Genomic DNA, 20,751 nt, shown 5'->3' with positions numbered 1-20,751 from the left:
TTCAAAATTTCCAAAATCTTTTCTAATGGGAATTTGCCGTTATTTATCCGTAAATGATTTGCGAAAGAAAAAATTTAGTTGCTCTTGTTTTAACCTTTTTTTTAATAATAGTTGTTCTGCTAACATATGTATGTACAACGCGGACGGTAGCAGAGCTCTGCTGACGTCGACGTCAAATGTGTAAAATTTCCGCGAATTCTGCTTCTGTGAGAAGCAACATCCATTTTTCATGCTTTAACATTATTAACTTTTGATTATGTGTAATTCTGTAAATAATAATGACTCAGACTCACTGCAGAAATTAATAAACCTCCAGGACGCAGAATTCGCGGTAATTTTACACATTTGACGTCGACGTCAGCAGAGCTCTGCTACCGTCCGCGTTGTACATACATATGTTAGCAGAACAACTATTATTAAAAAAAAGGTTAAAACAAGAGCAACTAAATTTTTTCTTTCGCAAATCATTTACGGATAAATAACGGCAAATTCCCATTAGAAAAGATTTTGGAAATTTTGAACTTTAGTTGTGGTGTTCTGCTAAGTTGATATCAACTTAGCAGAACAACTATGTTTTTAAAAAAAAAAATGTTAAAACAGGAGCAACAAAATTTTTTCTTTCGCGAATCGTTTACGGATAAATAACGGCAAATTCCCATTAGAAAAGATTTTGGAAATTTTGAACTTTAGTGGGGGTGTTCTGCTAAGTTGATATCAACTTAGCAGAACAACTATGTTTTTTTAAAAAAAAATGTTAAAACAGGAGCAACAAAATTTTTTCTTTCGCGAATCGTTTACGGATAAATAACGGCAAATTCCCATTAGAAAAGATTTTGGAAATTTTGAACTTTAGTGGGGGTGTTCTGCTAAGTTGATATCAACTTAGCAGAACAACTATGTTTTTTAAAAAAAAAATGTTAAAACAAGAGCAACAAAATTTTTTCTTTCGCGAATCATTTACGGATAAATAACGGCAAATTCCCATTAGAAAAGATTTTGGAAATTTTGAACTTTAGTGGGGGTGTTCTGCTAAGTTGATATCAACTTAGCAGAACAACTATGTTTTTAAAAAAAAAAATGTTAAAACAAGAGCAACAAAATTTTTTCTTTCGCGAATCGTTTACGGATAAATAACGGCAAATTCCCATTAGAAAAGATTTTGGAAATTTTGAACTTTAGTGGGGGTGTTCTGCTAAGTTGATATCAACTTAGCAGAACAACTATGTTTTTTAAAAAAAAAATGTTAAAACAAGAGCAACAAAATTTTTTCTTTCGCGAATCATTTACGGATAAATAACGGCAAATTCCCATTAGAAAAGATTTTGGAAATTTTGAACTTTAGTGGGGGTGTTCTGCTAAGTTGATATCAACTTAGCAGAACATCTCATAATTTTAAAAATAATTGAGCGGCAAATTTTTTTCTTTCACGAATAATTTACGGATAAATAACGGCAAATTGTCGATAGAAAAAAATTTGCATTTTCAAAAGTTGCATTGCTAACTTTATGCACATCGGGTGGGAGGACTCCAAGTCGAAGAGTTGAGAGATGCTGGTGGGTTCGGGTTTGGGTGTGGGTGAGCGGTGAGCGCAGGTAAAACCTTTAGCCAAAACCAAAAACTGAAACTGAAATTCAACGAAATAAAACAACAACAATCAAGGCGAGCCAGAAGTTTTTATAGGGGCTGTGCGAGTCGAAGGATATCCTGTAGAAATCCCTTTCGGTATAAAAATAATTATTTATTTGATAAAATTTCTACAAAAGTTAGAACTTTTCCTTTTTAATTTCCAGGAATACAAGATTTGGATAGTATTTTATTCGAACGATTTCTTGTAATGAAAAGTTTTAATGTTTGAGAATAAAAGTATACCAACTGAAAATCATATTACATTATGTTTGGTACAATACCATTTATATGGAAATTTTTAGGTGACCAATCAAATTTCAAAATAAAATATTTTCAATTTTTGATCCTCTAGAATTAATACTTGATTTGTAAAATCTCTAAATTGTAATTTCTTGCATAACTATACCCCATCAACATTTCCAGGGTAGCACAGGAAAATCGTAACTCAAAGCTAACGTGGGTGCGCGCAAAGGATGGCGGCAGGAGGTCGTTGGGATTCACAGGATTCGCGCTGGATTCACATAACGCAAGACAGTTGGCGGCGTTGGGGAAAAGGACGAAGAGGTATCCGTAAAATAAGGAAAGGGTAGCCCGGTTGTGGGCCAGCGAGAGAAATGTTTCTGCAAATGCAATATTGTTATGCTGTAATGGTATAAAATGTATGCATATGTTTTACACAGGATACACAGGATGCTGCAAACGAGACATGACCAAGGAAGGGAAGAAAAAGGATCACAGGAAGGCAGGAAGCCGACGCTTTGCTGCCTCCGTTTGCGGAAAATTAAAGAAAACAACATCGCGAAATTCGCATACGGAAAGGCATTCCGGCACTGGAGAAACAAAGGGGAAAAAGAAAACGAGAATGAAAATGAAAATTGAATGAGAAACACAATTCCCATTTTGTCTCTGACTGTGAAATAGATCCGGTTACTCCGCTCGCTTGAAGGAAGGCACCTCATTCCAACATCTCCAGTTGGACTTAAACTTCAGCGTTTAATCCAAACACTTTGGTTTGGCTTATCAAAATAAACTTGTGTAGGTATTTTCTATTAACTTGGTTTTCTAAATTCACTTGTTTCTAGTGAATAGGTTTGTATTTCCAAGTGGCGAGCAACTAGTTAGTCTTATCTTACAAATTGGTTGGAAATAAGAGAAACAGAGAAACTAGACTGAGCGAACTGCCAGAGCAAAATCCAATCAAGTTTGCCTAATTAAAAAGCCCGATAACAAACTCAATCACTGAACAGTTCTCGAGGGTGTCATAATTTAGTCTTTGTTTTGGCCCTTTCACTGTCCCTTAGTTTGGATTTTATTCTTTCCTTTGGCAAACACAAATAAAGAGGAGAAGGCCAAAATAACTGAAAGTGTAAACTATGCTAATTGACAAAGAACAAAATGTAGTGAAAGAGAGGAAAAATGTCTATACCTTTAAAGGATTTCCTGTAAAATAATTAAAATAGAAAACTTTATGAAAAACCCATAAGCATTCCAACAACTTTTTATTTTTTACACAGAAAATCTAAAAAATCTAGATCTAGACGCCCGAACTAAAATTTGACTTTCCTCAAAAAAGTATTCACCTCTTTCCTTCACAAACAAGTCAGAAAATAAAATTCTACAATGGGATATAGCCAATTTGTAGTTGAGATGAAGAAGAATAGTTTCAATTTCATTCTGTTGTGCTTGATTTTCTACGTCTTACTATTTTACCGAGGGCCATTTGAGAACCAAGTGGAAGGCGTTCAGCCGCCCTTGGAAGGAAAACCCGATGGAAGGAGGCTGTTTGTGAACACTTCGCAGTGCCAGATGATTGCCATGGATCCCCTGTCGCCCATTGCGGTCCATCATATGACACCGATGCCCATATATTGGTGCTACATGATCAAGCTGCTGGAGGCCACAACGATTGGAGGTAGGAATTACCTGAAATTGGCCGCCAGTGCGAAACAACTTTGGCAGAAGCTCGGAGTTCGGAGGTTAAGTGAAATCACCTGCGCATACAATCGCTTTGTGCGCCTAACCGACTTTCTCAACAAGTACAAGGAATCGAAAGTCTTTCGCTTTAGCAGGCTCAGTAATGCCACCGAAGTGAAGTCGGGTAATATAACCCTGCGTGTTTGGTGCTGGATGGACTTTGGCCGTCTCGTTTATCACGATGTTCTGATATTCCTGCCATTGAAGGAGGATCAAATGGGAAAGACTCCTAGTTCGGAAGAGCCCGTAAAGCGACTTTCCGTTATGATCCTGGGTATCGATTCTATATCGCACATGCACTACCGCCGTTATTTCACGTAAGTACTTTCTTAGAATTATGGGTAAACATAATAGATTCTGAAAGTTACAATTTAAATCGTTATTTCTGCAAAATAAATAATTATTTAAATTTTTATTTACAAGGATTACAAGAAAATAACATTTGTATCGTTACCTTCACAATTTATCCAATTAAAACGTATATAAACATCGATTGGAAATACACACAATGTCAATAAAGAGCAAGGGGCTCAATCTACCGCAAATAATTGAAAAACAAAAGGATGTCAGCTTTGTGTGCCGCATTTTATTTTTACAAGTAACAGTAAATTATCATTTCAAATAATCTCAAACAGGTTATGAGTTCAGGTTTTAATACTTTTACATTTTACCATATAAAACATACATCTAAATATATTTTATTAACCAATAAGCCACTTTTTCTTAACGTTATAGTCGAGTAATGGACTTTGTGGATCGCCTGCCTCACGCAGAGATGTTTGGCTACAATCGCGTTGGGCAAAACTCTTATCCCAATGTGGTGCCCCTTTTAAGTGGTCAGAGTGTCGAGGAGGTGGAATCGCGAAGAGGTTGCTTTGGGGCAAACAACCAGACAAACTTCGACAAGTGTCGCCTGCTGTGGAACGATTTTAAGGCAGCTGGTTATGCCACCATTTTGGGCGAGGATTCCCGCATAGGGGCCACCTTCAATTATGCAAGGCCCGGCTTTGGGCGTAAACCCACAGATTTCTACTTGCGAAACGTTATGAACGAGATCCACACGTGGACCAAATATTCAGCCAGAGGTCCCAGCGAGATAACCTGCTCTGGCGATCGGGTATACCATCATGTTCTGTACGACTTCATCTACCGTTTGTTCCCTCACTTGCAGGCAAGATGTTGGGATCGCGGTTTCTTTGCCTTTTTTTGGCAATCGATGGGAGTTCACGATTATTTTCAGTATGGCGAACAGACGGATTTGCAATATTACTTTATTCTGCGCGCCTTAAGAAGTCGAAAGATCCTTGATAGAACCTTGGTGGTGCTTCTATCCGACCATGGCCTGCGATATGGTTCGTTTGCGAGAACATTTCAGGGCATGAGGGAGAGTTCGCTGCCAACAATGGTGGCCATATATCCGCGTTGGCTGGAAGAAAGATTTCCACTGGCTGTAAAGAATCTTAGAGCCAACGCTCGTCGATTGGTTACCGCGTACGATCTGCATGAAACTCTGAAGGATGTGGTTGATCTGGAAAACCTCAGCGACGAGAGTATTCAAAACAGAACCGAGAGACTACGAAATGATTACAATGTCTCCCTATTTCTGCCCATTCCTGAGGAGCGAAGCTGTTTCTCCTCCCGCATTCCGCTGCACTACTGCGAGTGCGATGGATTCATCAAGATACCCTGGAATGTGCGAAGAATCCGGAGGATCGCCCAGTTTGCCGTCGAGAGCCTTAATAAACTACTGCTACCCTATAAACAGTGTCATCAGCTGGAACTTCTAATAGTGGAGGACGCCTATCTGAGGAAACAGCAAAATGTCAGCGAAGCCATCACTGTTCGTATGGTGACTAAACCAGGAAATGGCCACTTTGATGCCACCGTTCTCGCCAAAAATGACAGTTCACTTCAGGGGGCCATCACACGAACTGATCAATACAGACATCAGTCATTTTGTGCCCGCGAAGAGCCCATCGAAATCTATTGCTACTGTTCTTAAATTTAATTTTTTGTACAGAATGTCCCATTAAAAATAATGATGTTAAACATAAAATCCTTGAATCCTTTAATCAAATGTTAGTTTCAAGTTTCATTCCACCAAAAACATGAGAGTCCCGAGACCAAATTAATGACTGTTATAACGAAGCCAGTGTACAAATACGTATCAGTGTGTTTACGTAATAAATATAATTGGAAAAGAGAAGCCCATCAAAACCCACATAATTGACTCATGAAAAAACCACAACCCATGGCTCAGTAGTCCACAGAATCAATTACAATCAATACGCTGATATATTTTACAATGCAAATTTGCTTACATATTAATGCTACTCCGATGTGTGAGAGCAAAATGTACGTATCTTTTTCATATGAAACATCAATCAAATTTGCATTTTATATTCTATTCAACAAATAAAATTTGTATAAACAATTTGGGTAATTTTTAATGGCACAATCTGACTAGACATTTAACGGTGGTAAAAAAGAGAAGTGTGCCAAATGCTTGCAAGCTTGAGAAATGAGGAAAAATTACCGCTGCAACCAGAACCTGGGAGATCCAAAGTAGCTGGCATTAGGATAAATGACTAGCAAATGTGTTTAGATTTCTCTTAATTTCATTTACCGCACATAAACACCCGTGCACTTAGCCATAGCTGTTTTTGCGACAAACCGTCAACAGATGGCGCCGCTGTGTCTCGCCATGCATGCAAGCTAGAGATGTGCGCGTGACACGATGTTTAATTGAAAAACCAAGAGTTTGAATATATCTTAAATCCTTAACTTTAATACAATTAATTGTTATCTTTAATTTGTGTACATAATTTTCGACGACACATCATCGTTGTAATTACACTAATTGTATACTGTTCGTGTCGGCAGAGCGATGGTGGAGCAAATTATTTTCTTGGAAATGCCAATGCCCAGCCAATTTGCTCAGTAATAACCAGTTTCTGTATTGTATCGTTAATAAGATAAAGTTTTAGAGAAGAGCTTAAGTGAAAGAATTTAATGAGAATAGTGATGAACTATCGTTAACCGTCTAAGAAGATTCGCTCACGAGGGCAACACTACAATGCAAACGGCAGCCGAGTAAGACAGAGACAGGGCAACTGGCACACATATGGCGGGCATAAACATTTGTCGTCGCTCTGCTGTAATTAATAATAATTTGCATTCACAGTTTGCAGTTCAGCGCCCCGTGCGAGATTTCATTTTAATTAAATTATGTGCAGCCTTGTCAGCGTGTGCGGGTGCCTGTGTACATGCGGTGCTGGTGGTGGTGCCTGTGCTCAGCGGTTGAGGAGGCGTGGCTACTACAAGATAAAGCCTGCAAGTGGGTGGGTTTGCCGGGTTGGCTGCCCGATGTTGCCACCCCACTTGCAACATGCAGCATGCATAAATTATTAGCGCTATCTGTTGTCATTTAAGGTTCGCCTTAGTTTAGTTAAATTCAGTTAAGTTACGCGTGTTCGTGTGCCGCCTGCAGCGCCCGCCCGCAATAATGGCAATAACAATGAGCCCAACCACGATAACCATGTTATCAGCTGCCACAACAAGCACAGTCAAGAGGGCTAAAGGAGGCAGGGCAAACAATGGCACACAACAAAAGTTGGCAACCTGCATGAGTGATGACATCGTTTGGTGGCAAGTTTTTGATTTAATTTGTCTCAATTAGCCATTATTCCATCAACAAATTTAGACGACAATGTCACTGTTTTCGGGATAACAAAGGGATTTTAAGTGCTTAGCTTGGTTTTACATCATAATTGGGAGATGGATAGTTTCGTAGTTGGAAAATTAAAATCTTGAAAGGTAATATTTGGAATATTTTGTTATAAAGTTTTATGGGAAATAAATTTTAGGGAATTTACAAACAGAATTATTTTCAAAACTGAAATTAGATTAGGTTTAAATCTAATTATGAATTTATGAAAACATTTACTTAAAAATTAAATGTGGCTTGAAAACCGACATGTATTTCCATAATTATTTAAGTTCTTTAGACTTAAAGCATTTTACACGTTCACACTTTCATCGTAAATTACGGCACTAAACCAATTTCATTCATCTCCACTTCATAGCGCAACATGTCGCATACTTAATATCACCCATACGCAGCGTTGACGGTTATAACATCACAAAGCGCACACTTCATTTCGGAAAACGGATGACCCTGTTTGGGGCCATGGGCAAGGATAAGGGAGCAACACAAAACGGGTTAGAGAGTTAGAGTGAACGTGGTGGAGTCGTGGGCAATGCCATTAAGAGCTTTTGACCAGAACGCGCCGTAAATCAAGTCACTTTAATTCAATAACAAGTTCCCCAGAGTGGCCCAGAGGTTACAGAGTTCCACTTGCCCAACTGTAACCATTTTACCCCTCTATCGATGGAGGGCCCCTTCGAAACCAGCGCAATGTGCAGATGTTGCCATTTGGTTTTGGGCCCGGTCCGTGGACATTGATTTCGTTTATCTGCGATGCCAAATTATTCATTTGGACCACCGACAGCCACACGGAGAGAGACAGAAAATAGAGACCGAGAGAGACAGAGATAGAAGCAATATTGGTTAGCCCAAGCATTTTGCCGGCCAAGTAATTTGGCACAATTTGATTTCGAGCTTGGCCCACAAACAATCGATGCAAACTTTGGCTGCCTTTTGGCATTTCGAATTGTCTTCGATGTAATTCAAATGTTTTTCTTTGAGGTTGCTGATGCTGCTGTTGTTGCCATTTAATTTCCATTTGGCATAAAAGCCTATTCAACCTTGAACAAGTTTACACAATGCTAAATAAATTAGACAACACGACAATAGCGACAGCAGCAACAAGAATTACAACAAGAATAACGACAAATGAAAACTTTCAAACTCTGCTCAAGTGTCAAGCAATTGTTGAATTTATGTTTTGCATTTTCCTTTCTTAGATTTATTTGCTATGCAAATCTCAAGAACAATTAATAGCAATTATGGATCATTGAAAGTGGAAAACTGTGGAGAGAGTAGAGAGGAAAGCGGAAAGAAAAGGAGGCCACAAAAGGACGAGGACAAATTTCGTTTTTATTCAAACATTTTCCTGCATAATTATTGTTATTTATTGTGCGAGTATTTCTTACTTACTTCCGAATTGAGATTTATTACGGGGAAATGTTTTGTCATCTGCTCTCTCTCTCAATAAAATTGAATAAATCATGAGATTGTCAATTCATCCGAATAATTGCGAACGGTTGAATATTGATTCGATTGATGAAAAGTTCTTCTATTTGTGAGTAGACGTTCGATTTGATAATAATGAATTTTAAATATGTTTTGGTATTTCTATGTGTGATATCTGTAACAGATTCAATCTGTTGTAAGCTCTTCTGATTAAATACAGATAATATCTTTGGCATTAAATTTTAAATGGAATTTTCGGGCTCTATTCTACGTTGACCAATTGTGGTTGACAGAGACAAACTTGACTTTTGGACCAGTGGTTCACACACATGTGTGCGTCTGTAGATTATGATTTAAGCAACCGCAGGTGGCAGTAGCAACTGAAAACCACTGAGGACGCGTTTCCCTGCATTACGTCCCCGCGTTTTCCTTTTTCTCTGGAATCTCCAGCAGATTCCGCCACAATGGTTTTTGGCTAATCGCACTGTCATTGCGTTAACCACATTTCGTTTATTTGCCGCATTGCATTAAATGACCGAATCAGAGGGCGAAAATCACAGGGCGGGGGGACTGTTGAGGTTAAACATTGGGTGTTGGCATAACAGCGATAAGAATTCCTCTGCCAATGGGTCCATTCATTCTAATGCGTTTTCCATCGCATATTTCATTATCAATTTGCATTTGCATTGGAATCAATTTGGCGGAAGAGCGGGGAGAAGAGGAATTTGTTGGCCAATACCCGAAAACCAATCGCATTTAGCCGGTTTGCATAGTTTGCGGGCATCCATCGAGCTCTAAACATATCGAACAGCCAACACCAAAATTTCGAACAATGTTCGTCGGCTCCTACATTGGCCCGACTGAAATTGGATGCATTTTAACTGATTAGATTTATCAAATGGTTGGCGTTGAAGGAAGGATGAGGGGTCGGTCAATCGGAACAGAACGACGACTGCCAACTGAACTTGGCCGCAGACAAGTTTTGCATCGGGCAGATGCCAAACTATTGGTCACTGAGTGATTTGAAAGGGATTTGTGTGAGATGGGAGTCTGTGGGACTTCTGACAAGCTGGATTTACCAGAAAACTTGCAATAAAAATGAAATGTTTAAATTGACAATAATTGTAGGTACTTACAGCTGTTGTTATTTCGAATCTGAAAGAGAATACAACAAGATTATAAGTACAAGAATATTAACTGATATTAATTGTATTTAATTAAATTTCTATAAATTGTGGTGGTTTTTCAAAACAACTTTTGGATTGATAACTTTTTGAATACCACATTTCCGTTAAATTTTGCTGTAAGTGGAATTCGCCCAGGATTTTTTCATCGCTCAAATTAATTAATAAAAGCTATTTACAAAAAATTACCTTAATCTAAATCTTGTTCAGTGAAGAGTACACCCAATTCGTTTCAATGCGACTTGTGAATTTTCTAACATCAAATGACCCAATCGAAATCCCTTCCTTACATCGAATAAGCTCCAGTTACCTACTTACAGCCATGTGTGACACCCACAATAATATCCACTCAGCCCCACCCTCGAAAATCCCACATCTTTCTCCACAGCACAGCATATAGTAACCACCCACCGAAGCTACTGACAATAGCAAAATCTATAAACTATTGAATTGCAAATTGCGTATAAAGTCAAAAGAAAATTTTTGCAATGTAAATTAACAGCCAACGAAACTGGCCAAAAGAGCAGAAAGCAAAAAATCAAAAAATCAGCAAAAAGCAAGAGAGGAAAGGGGAAATGTGTAAGAACAACGAGAATAGAAGACCACAGTCATTTGTTGACCCATCCACTACGCCCACTTTGCCACCCCCGATTGCTTTCAGTGGAGAGGAGAGGATTGGAGAGAATTGTGCTATGAAATAATCCGCAACGACAAATATGCGCGCTGTTTTATGTGTGTGTTAGCCATGTTTAAGCGGGATTGTGTGCGAGTGTGAGTGCGGCGTGGCCAGTTGGTTAGCCAAGTATCGCACAAAGCCGTGTGCTGTGCAAGTATTTTGTATTTTCGGAGCCAGTTACCCAGACGCCAACAACAAAAACAAGTAACTGCCACAGCAGCCACTGGCAAACCACACACATAAACCGGTTCAACGAAATTCCAGACAGCAGCCGTCGTCGCCAAAAGAGCAAAAGAGCCTCCGCCACCCCGCTTCTCTCAGTCTCGATTTCAGATTTAGATTCAGCCCGCTGTTGTCTGTTGTCTCTTTCTCTCGGTCCCCGTGATTCTCCGGCCCCATTCTCCGTTTCAGTCACCCATCGAAAGAGCCCAGACCCCAAGACATGGCCAGCAGCAGCAGGCGGCACTAAATGTCAAGCAAGTGAACGGTTTCCAGTCGACGGGCGCTTCTACCCAAAAGTGGGAGTGGAGCAGAGTGGAGAAAAAATACAAATGTTGTAAGGAAAATCAGGGATCAAAGATGGAATTGATTAGCTTTGGCATTCAAATATTTGCAAAATTAAATATCAAATATTTCTGAGACTGAATCTCATGTACTAGAGATATTTGGCCAATTTTTTACGAATTTATTGTACAACAAATTAGACAAGAATAATAAAAAAGTTAAATAAAAATTCATTATATTATTTTTTTTCTGTGTACAATTGCAACTGTGCAAAAAAAATAACAGCAGGAAAAGAATCACAAATAAAGAGAACGCCAATCGCATGGCTTAGAAACCAGCACCACAGAACTGTAACTTCGATTAGCGTGGAGAATGGAGCTGAGTTAAAGAAAACGAAAGAGCAGAAGAATAGAGCGTTCTTGATAAAGAATCTAAGAAAATATTCAAGATGAAGCGGCCGATGAATTGGAATCCTTTGTCAAGACAACTCTTTATCTAACCAAAACATGTTATGAAATAAGCTAAAGGTTTCATTTGCGAATTGTAAACCTAACTAGAACAGAAAAGTCAGAAGAACTTACCTATAAACTACCAAATCATCTTTCAATATCCTTAATGGATTTATTATTATCATCCATCCTAAGACATGTCGAGCTCATAATATCCTGAATAACCTGAAAAGTAATGCCCGCTTTTGTCAAGTCAGGCCTTTATCCAAGTCTCCAATTACTATGCCAAATCATATTTCAATATCCTTAATGGATCTTTAATGGAACGTGGAAATATCCGACAAATAGAAAAGGTTAATAAAAACCGACAAATATACAGACGCGGGCAAGTACTTACTCGCTTACACATATATCAGTTATATAATCACGTTTTTTCTCTCTTTCTGTTTCTTTTTTCAAAGCCGGCGACAACTCCAAACGAATGGCGACGGCAAATTTGTTGTAATCAATATGAACTGGCGTCTGGCTGCTGCCTCAGATAACTCCACACACACTCTTGTATATGCACAAGCCTCCGAAGAGGCCATAAACGAAGGAGTGTGGAAAAACAGATTTGTGAAAAATGCGGAAAATGGCAAGAAATGAAATCGATGGATCCACACAATCCACAGCAGGAACCATTGCGTTATATTGCAAAATATATAAAAGTGGCAGAGGAGGGAGGTGAGGTGGCAAGGGAAATGGGAGAGCTACCATCTTGTGTGTGTGCTACATGCGTCAGCCATTATGATAAATCGCACCTTTTATTGCAGCATCAGCGCCTTGGTAACTGATTCATAAAGGGTGCCTTGGGCAGGTTTGAGTTTTAGTTGATTTTGCCCGATCCGTTGGATTTGATTTGGCCAAATCGTTAAAGCCAGATAGACAAACAGAAAAAGAGTGAGGTTGTGCGAATATGACATCATTCAACGATGTCGCTTTTCCTCAACCTCAACGCTGGTTTTTCCCATCATCCCCGCTTCCCTCCTTCACTCTTACTGCAATTACGAATACATATTTTTGATAGACTTGCTTAAGCCAGGGAAAAAATGTGATAAACGACCTGCTAAAAGGGGGGAAAAACGCGGGAAATGGGGGAGTGTTCAAGGCAAGTGGAGCAATTTTTATAACAGAAACCCACATATCTACATAAATTCCGCAGGGAATTTAGCGCAAACAAAATGCGAGGTACTCTAGATAAGTTCACGAGAATCTTAAAGGAAACACTCAAAAGTATATTAAAAAAAAAAGAAAAGGGGTCTAGACTTAATGAGATCACTTGACTTTGGATATAGTTCTTGAGGGGCTAAGTGTTTTATCATTCTTCGGATGATCTCTTGATTGTTTTGGGTCTTTCAGCACTTGAAGGGTAATCCAAATGCTTATCAAATGCTTGAATATTTTCAACAAACTGCTGTATAAATAATCCAGAATGCGAGCACTTGCTATAAAAATAAATGGAATTACAAGCGCTATGGAATATTAATCATTGCAAATGTTATATAGTAAATAGCGAACGTTACTCATTCCTATTTCCCCTACAATTTCCAACTGAAGTTTTTATACAAAGTTAAAAATGCATCTCGCTTGAATTTCTACACAATATTTTCCGGCAACTTTGTTGACATTGGAACATGTGAGAATCTGAAAGTTTTTGGCAACGAACCGCTCCATGATGCATAACCAAACCGAACCCAACCCACCATTATCCCCCCGATCAACCTGAAACTGAACTGAAACTCGACTGCAACCCCCGCCCCATCAATATGTTACCTCAAAATGTTTTTGCTGTCCCACTGCCTTATTAAACATTCATCATTTTCCATGGCCATTCGTCATCAATGCGTGGAAAAGTTAACGCCAAGAGACGAGGAGTGAAAATGGATGGCTGGGGAAATGGGGAAATGGGAAAAGGGGTAAGTGCAGCAGGGCAAAAGGAAAACAAAAACAGAGATATAAAAAGACCGACATCGGTCAGCGGGCCAACACAGAAACACACTCTCTCACACACAGAAAAATAGTGCAAAAATCTCAGTTCGCTGACATACTCTCGCACAAATCCACAAACATTTATCGAAATATTTCACACGCATTCGAGCCGAAGAAATGTGTGTGGTAACAGCACAAACAATTACAAAACAACAAAGGCTTTTGGCTCCGATCGAAGCTTTAACACACTGGCACACAGATTTATCAGTTTCTATGGAATAAATACATAACAAGCATTTTTTACAACATGGCAAAAACTGATTTACCATCTATATTATTCATAAAAACCAGCTTTATATCATACAGTTATTGGTTTTTCATAATACTTATAGATTTTTAGTGGTATAGTTGATTAGATTACAGTTGTTTCCATTGTGTGTAAAAAAGACAACTTAATTCTGTTAACAATCCAACTAAAAACAACTGCAAACAAACAGCGGAACGAGAAATCCAAACACCGATAAAGTGCATTGAAAAATCTGCAGGTGAGAACTAAAGTGAAGTGAAGTGAAAGCCACAAGCTGCACTGGAAAAACCCTTCATTCTGAGAGTTGCAATTGTACGGCAGAGAAATGTGGGTTCCCAGAGACAATCTAAAAAACTTATGGACAGACACCTGCGAATAAGGTCAATAGAATTACTGAAGAAATGGGCAAGGTAAGGTAAGGTAAAACACGATAGACGAGCAGTAAACCCCAGAAATACATTGGTCCAATGTCGCACCAAGAAATTGTTGCTCTTTTTCTTTAGTATTCGTTGCCGGTATTTTATTTCCTTTTGCGGTTAGCACCAGCATCAGAAATCAAAGCTCTACTTTTGCCTGACCCATTCATTACCATAAAAAGTGGAGGGCCGAATCCGAGAAGAGATTCGAGAAGGCGGAGGAGCGGAAACAGGTTTCATCATCGTCGTCATTGCAGAACAAGAATATTCATTGGGATCTCCGGGGGACAGCGAAAGTGGTGCCATAGAAAGTTGCCTCGACTTTGAGTCGCTTTTTTCAGATTTTTTTTGCTTAGCCGGGTGACACACGAACGAGAACTTTTTAATTAGACACTAAACTGCAACTGTCACGGGACCCTTTGGGTTTTTCCTTCTCTCTTCGCTGACAGAAGAACAGAACTCATTATCCTGCTGATTAATAAGCAAAACACTAAAGGTAAAGGGCAGCGGAAAGAGAGTTTTTCGATTTTATTAGGAGGTTTGCAGAACCCATAAAAATGAACTTAAGGTATTTTACAACTCATTGGCTGTAAGAAAATATACTACACAGGATTGAAAGCGGATTACAAGACAGCTTAAATAATTAATAGATTATGTTAATTGGGGCTTCCAAAATTAAGCGTTTTATGAGTGTTCTTTAAATATAACTTAAGATAGAAAATATAGATTTAAATTCATTTTAAATATTTATTTGCCAACTAAATATCATGAATCGAGAAAGCTAATATACTTTTTATTAGATCTTAACAAGTGCTAAGTACAATACCATAACACCCCATTTATCTTTATTTATTTATCCCTTATTATCTCCCCATTATACAGTATTATAAATTACGACCCTACCCAACCAGAATACCACCTGTCACGCTCTAAACGATCAAGTGACTGACTGACAGTTGGCTAACTGGAGCAAGTCGGTGACTGAAAAATGCCCACCAGGCAGGGAACAAGAATTCGAAAAAAACGCCAGAAAAAAAACTGTTTGAAAAGTGCTGAGCCCAAGATGAAAGTTTAACAACATTTAGCTGAACAGGCAAAAAGTTGGCTGGCGGCAAGGATACGGGAAAAAAAGACGCCAGGAAAAAGAAGGGATAGTGGGTGAGGTTGAAGTGAGGACGGTGACTCCGAGCTGAGTGAATGGGATCAAACAATTCGCTAGTTTACACCTTGGACTCATTTAATTATATTCATTGTGCCAGTCCAAGTCTCTCATTAGTCACTCCCTCATTACGCGAACCACTCCCCGCGCTCTCTAAATATTCCACCCTCCGTCGGTCCCTTTTCCTTCCTTGGCCATAACAACAAACAGTTGGCAAAGTTTTGTGAAATTTCTTGAACAAGTGACCCATAAGTTGGGCCAGCCAGCCATCAAGAAGGCAGCCGAAGGAGGGAGGTCGCCATCCTGACGAAAACCCTCGCACTTCCTTTAGCTGGGAAGAAATCCGCCCCCCGTACCGACGACAGACACCTCCTCCTCTAATCCTCCGCCGCCTCGTCGCCTAATGAATATGCTGCCCTAGGGCCAACTCAGGGCGTCTCGGCAACGTTTACTTAGCAAACTCAAACGGTGTTGGCGTATCCGTGGCTCTAATTGCTTTGTTAGACACCGTTGGGGCAAAATATGATGGTCCTGGGTACTGGGTACTGGGAGGAGTTTTGCCGAAGCAGGAGATGGAGATCTTTCCTAGAGAGTTGGTGGCAAAGTTTGCTTGCCGCAGGAAATGCATTTTGCATGTGGGTCTGTAATTTGATCACAGATGGGATATGATATCTAGATGTAAATAATTTAGTTTCCAACAAGTTTCATATTATCTTATGGTAGAAAGAAAAAAAAAAGCATTCTAATAAATATCTCTTGAATTAAATAAATTACTAGTTCGTTTATTCAGTTGAAAATAAAGCAAATGGTTTATTCTGATATAGAAAGTAAAATATTTTTTATAAATTAAAAAATATATGAAACCATCATTCTTAAATTTCAGATTTTAATTTAAATATACATTTATTTACACTTCGGTGAGCATACTTAACTGTTGACCGACTACATAATTCAGCTTTCTGCTTATTCATTCCACTCCATGCTAACCAGCCTTTCGGAACTAGCCAACCTGAAACAACTTGTCAATCAACCCTCGGAGGGGGAGGCTTTTGGGCTGACTGCCCCATTTATCCGACCGGATTCGCACAAGTCGAAGCCCCGAGGCTGGCAATTATAAATACTCTTCTACGCTGCGATGGCGTTTAACAGGAAAACATCACAGGACATTTCACTAATCTCCAGGACAGCATCAAGTCCATGTCAACACGGGAATAGTTGTGGACGAGGAGATACGAGAGGCATGCTGATGGGAAGGAAACTGGGAGCAGGTCAGTGCCTTGCCCCAGGCAATCAAACTTCGACTTCATTTGACAACTTTAATGGAGTCCGAGGCGAAGCAGCAGTTTGAAAAAGTAGCTTATTGCATTACCTCTGACCGTTGAGCAAACTTTGTATTACATAACTACTCTGTTGGCTCAACTACAACCAGCCAGCCAACACCCCCCTTTTTCCCTCTTTTCCCCCAGCGTTTTCCCCACGGCAAGGCCACTGCCCATTGTCACTCATAAATGTTAAACAAATTGTGTGAACTCAACACTTGCAAGCACACTTTCTATTACTCTTCTTGGGTGGCAAAAAAAGGGTTTTTTTTTGTTTAGTATTTTAAAGTCTTTATAAATACTACTCGCTATAACAAGCAAATTAATTTTAACGTCTAGAACTTTTATCTTCGATATAATGCTTGATTTGTACAAAGAGGACGCAATGCCACGCCGATCTTGAGGCAAAGAATCTCATGGACTGCCACCATTGCGAGGACAACAGGGGAAATGCGACATCTGGAAGCTCATTGGGAATACCACAAACGACGGTCCTGGGTCAATGAATCTCATGGATTGCTACAGGGTGAACTCGACATCTGGAAACTCATTGGCATGGCAAGGCGGTGCAGAAGTCCACCGGCAAGTGCCACATAAGGAACTTTATTTTCCCGCACTTATTGAGGATGTGATCCCTAGACGCCTTGTCCATGTAGACGACAACCTCATAGTTATTATGTCCCTTGTAAATCACTTTCGAAGCGTAATCCTCCGAGCAGGTTTCCAAAAGGGTCTGTCGCACGACACACCATTTCTTAGTATCGAGGCAGGCATTCATTTTTTCTATAATGCCAAATACACGACACAGCTTCTCTTCGTTGACCATCGGAATCACAAAGGAGCAGCGCACCAGTTCAAAGTGTTTTATGAAGTTGGAACACTTGTAGGGTGGGCTCATGGCTCGCATTGTGCGGATAAGCCAGTCGCTGGTGTCGCTATCCTTGCAGACCATCACCAGTAGACAGTCGAAGGACACGGCCGCGGTGCACTCACTGAAGCTCAGCGAGGCAACGTCCTCCGCGTCATGAAAGGCACGGGCCAGAAACTCGAGGACAGAATTAAAACGGCAATCACAAGGATCGCATTCATTCATTATAACAACGCCATACCGACGATCCTCGGGATTAACACGCGCGTACGGAGGACGATCGAGGCCTGCTTCGCAGCAATGAAGAGCGCAGGGATCAAGAGGAGAACATCGACGCTCCGGGGGACTGCGGGCACTGGAGCTACTGGAGCTGACGTCCGAAAGACCACTTGGAACTGTCATGGAACTACAGCTTGCTTCCAAATCCATATCCCGAACCATCATTTGGAATTCGACATCATCCATACCTCTTAAGAGACCTAACCACTTATCGTTGTCCCGTACCACGAGGTCCTTCACCTTGTCATAGGCATTGTGTACAAGAATGTCGTCCGCAAGGATCTTATCAAAATACGAAATTTGTAAACGTCCTAATGGTATTTTAATTAACTTTTCCAACTGAAATTTAAGATCTTTAATTTTGTAATTCTCTTTCACTTCTATCAATGATTCATGATGAGAAGTATGAAAATTTGGAAATAAAACTTTTAAAAACATTATGACTAAAAATGTACAAAAAGATAGAGGTGTTTACTGTACGAGGTCGGTTGTTGAACTGAATGTAAATCTTTATGGCTGGACGTACTACATGTTGAAGTTTTAGGACTTACATACTTTGTTCAAAATTTTCTCAAATTTGGAAACAACTGTACTTAAAGTTTTTGCAATTAGTTTGGTTATTAACATATTAGTTTTATCACTCACGAAAAGTCCTTGTACATTCGACTACACTCAAAAAAAAATTTTAGAAAATCGCCTATGGATTTGCTTTACTGGCGATTTTTTTCTATATTTCTGGAATATTTCTTGAATTTAATGTATTTTGATTAATTGGAAGAAAATTTTCTTTACCAGTAGAAAATTTTTTTATTTTAAAGAAAAAAATCGCCAGTGAAGCAAATCCATAGGCGATTTTCTAAAATTCAGGGCGATTCATTTTCTGAGTGTAAATAAATATATTTTATAAAATATTTTCATTCGGCACGCATATTTTATAGAAGTCTTATAATCGCATCTTCACATTAGGGTATCCCTTTCATAATTTTACCAAATGTCTCTTACTCTTCTTTACTTTTTTTTGTTGGTAATTTTAGTTGAAAACTTGTTTGGTCGTTATATGTGGAGTGGCCTCTCCACCACCCACCGACTAGACCAACTGATGCGACATGTTGGCTTACCGCTAATTGTAAGTGAAATTAGCGGTTTTTGTTGTTGCTAATGAAAATTGTTTGAGCCGAGAACTTTGCATCATTTGTGGGTGGAAAGAGGGGTTCTAAGAGCTGGAAAAACTTTTCCCAAGAGAACTGAGAATGGGAAACGGATGCGCAGCGAGCGATTAATCGGATTTCGTGTAATTCCAATCAAAGTTTGACTCACGTTATGCGCATAATTAAAAATTACTTTTCTTTGGCACACCAGCAGCTTTCATTGCAAATTTTCTTTTCGGTTCCGCTGTTTTTTTTGGTTCCCAGGCAATGTCGCCATATGTCCAGGCCACGCCCACAGACAAACCGACGCCCCAGCTTTTTTTTCCCGCATTTTTTGCCCGATTTTCGTAACATCTTCGACGAGAAGTGAAATTAATGGCTTTTCTATTATTTTGCACAAAGTTTCGAAGCGCATTTGACGTTGATTGCATTTTTTGCGCTCTCCAAGGACGAACATTAGGGGGGGGGGGGGCCAAAAGGGGGAGGGGGCAGCTCCAAAATGGCTTCCACCAGCGGAATCACAGCTGCTGGCAAGCTTGATTAAAAATTTAGTGAGTGTGCGGGCGTATTAGTGTGTATCTATGTGAGTGCTGCTGATGCCAAAACCGGGCAATTTGCCTGTTTCTCATCCACGGATTCCCATTAACCGGCGAAGATAAAGAGGAAAAGTGTGGGTGGAAATATGGGTGGGGCGGCGGATTAGTGGCCAGAAATTTTTGCCAACCGCTCTCCATGGCGTGGTCCATCATAGCCGCATATGTTCCTGCGACTGTCTCTAGTTTATGGTTTGATTTATGTGCTCCAAGGTGCGGAGGATCATAAATTCCGATAAGAAATTCTTCAAATTGCTTTTGGCACAAATGCACTGCAGCAAGCTGCGGAGAAAAAGGATGCGGCAAAAACAAGAGGAGCATAAGCACAAATGCGGATGGAAATTATATTGAAATTTTCAGTTAGGATAAATCATCTTTTATAAGTAAACTAACCCTATTTTTAGTGATTTTAGGAGCTCAAGAAAAGTTAATCTTTTGCAGAAAAGATAATAACCTATATCCAAACTTTATGTGTTATTTTATTAATCCTAACTCTATTAAAACAAACCAGTTTTTGTATGAATCTTTTCTTTATTTTAAACACTACATCAGTTTTATTGCACGATTAGCTTATTTTACATGCCTATTATGCAGACGGCCACTCTTTTATATCTTAACCGGTCATCAGGTTTCATATCTGATCTCCGCAGCCTATTCAAAATGAAAGGAGGGGAGGATGCAGGCCAGACATGCTCCCAAAACCAGAAAGAGAAAGAGAGAGGGAGAAAAGCGTTAAGTTGCACAAAATGAACTTCCTTCCTGAGCTGTCTTCCTGTCGCGGCTGAATGGCCGACTTCCACCAGCCAGTTTCCGCCCAACAACCCCCCTTTCTACACCCCTTTCTAAGCGTAACCGCCCACTTTTCGGCTGGTAAAAGTTTTTCGGGGGCAATCCCAGACGGTCCGGTCGAAAACCTCAACGCCCCCAAAGAACCAACTAAAAGTGAGCCCAGGAAAACTTTAAGCTCACTTTATCCTTCACATACTATATATATATAGGAATATATATAGAGCTGTCCGTCTCGACGCCGTCGAACAATACAAATGGCTAGAAAGCGTTGCGGCCCAGACAGGATTCCCGGGCCAAAAACAACCAAACCAGTTAATTTCCAAATTGTGAACAGTAC

The 20,751-nt window shown here is 39.7% G+C and overlaps 3 protein-coding genes across 6 annotated transcripts in view; 1 reads left to right on the top strand and 2 right to left on the bottom strand.

The window, feature by feature from the left end:
* Positions 1-20,751, bottom strand: part of Cad87A (cadherin 87A) — a 73,144-nt gene that overhangs the window by 47,129 nt on the left and 5,264 nt on the right. For 2 of the 3 annotated variants that reach the window (XM_070217993.1, XM_070217994.1), the window contains one exon: positions 9,892-9,910. The exons of the other annotated variant lie outside the window; for it this stretch is intronic. The gene's annotated coding sequence lies outside the window, so the exon portion shown is untranslated. The remainder of the gene's footprint in view (positions 1-9,891; positions 9,911-20,751) is intronic. 3 annotated transcript variants of the gene reach the window in all.
* On the top strand, positions 3,198-5,656 carry LOC108066406 (uncharacterized). Of its 2 annotated transcripts, XM_070217654.1 has the most exons (3): positions 3,198-3,917; positions 4,336-4,717; positions 4,772-5,656. In XM_070217654.1, exons 1-3 carry the CDS (start codon positions 3,247-3,249, stop codon positions 5,600-5,602), a joined length of 1,884 nt encoding a protein of 627 aa, XP_070073755.1. In that variant the 5' UTR covers positions 3,198-3,246; the 3' UTR covers positions 5,603-5,656. The 2 variants fall into 2 exon arrangements, with proteins under 2 accessions (XP_070073755.1, XP_017010398.2); XM_017154909.3 differs by having other exon boundaries at positions 4,336-5,656.
* Positions 17,168-18,387, bottom strand: LOC108066410 (uncharacterized). Its single transcript, XM_017154922.3, has one exon. The coding sequence runs from the start codon at positions 18,320-18,322 to the stop codon at positions 17,285-17,287; it is 1,038 nt and encodes a 345-aa protein (XP_017010411.2). The 5' UTR covers positions 18,323-18,387; the 3' UTR covers positions 17,168-17,284.

The sequence above is a fragment of the Drosophila takahashii genome, chromosome 3R (genome assembly GCF_030179915.1).
Source record: "Drosophila takahashii strain IR98-3 E-12201 chromosome 3R, DtakHiC1v2, whole genome shotgun sequence".
Lineage (NCBI taxonomy): Eukaryota > Metazoa > Arthropoda > Insecta > Diptera > Drosophilidae > Drosophila > Drosophila takahashii.
This window is presented reverse-complemented; position numbering and strand designations above follow the sequence as displayed.

Bases quoted from the DNA above. Each gene is read 5' to 3' on its own strand.
- LOC108066410 (XM_017154922.3), bottom strand. From the start codon at position 18,322: ATGTTTTTAAAAGTTTTATTTCCAAATTTTCATACTTCTCATCATGAA.
- LOC108066406 (XM_017154909.3), top strand. From the start codon at position 3,247: ATGGGATATAGCCAATTTGTAGTTGAGATGAAGAAGAATAGTTTCAAT. The intron at 3,918-4,335 runs GTAAGTACTTTC...TTAACGTTATAG, and splicing joins CACTACCGCCGTTATTTCAC to TCGAGTAATGGACTTTGTGG.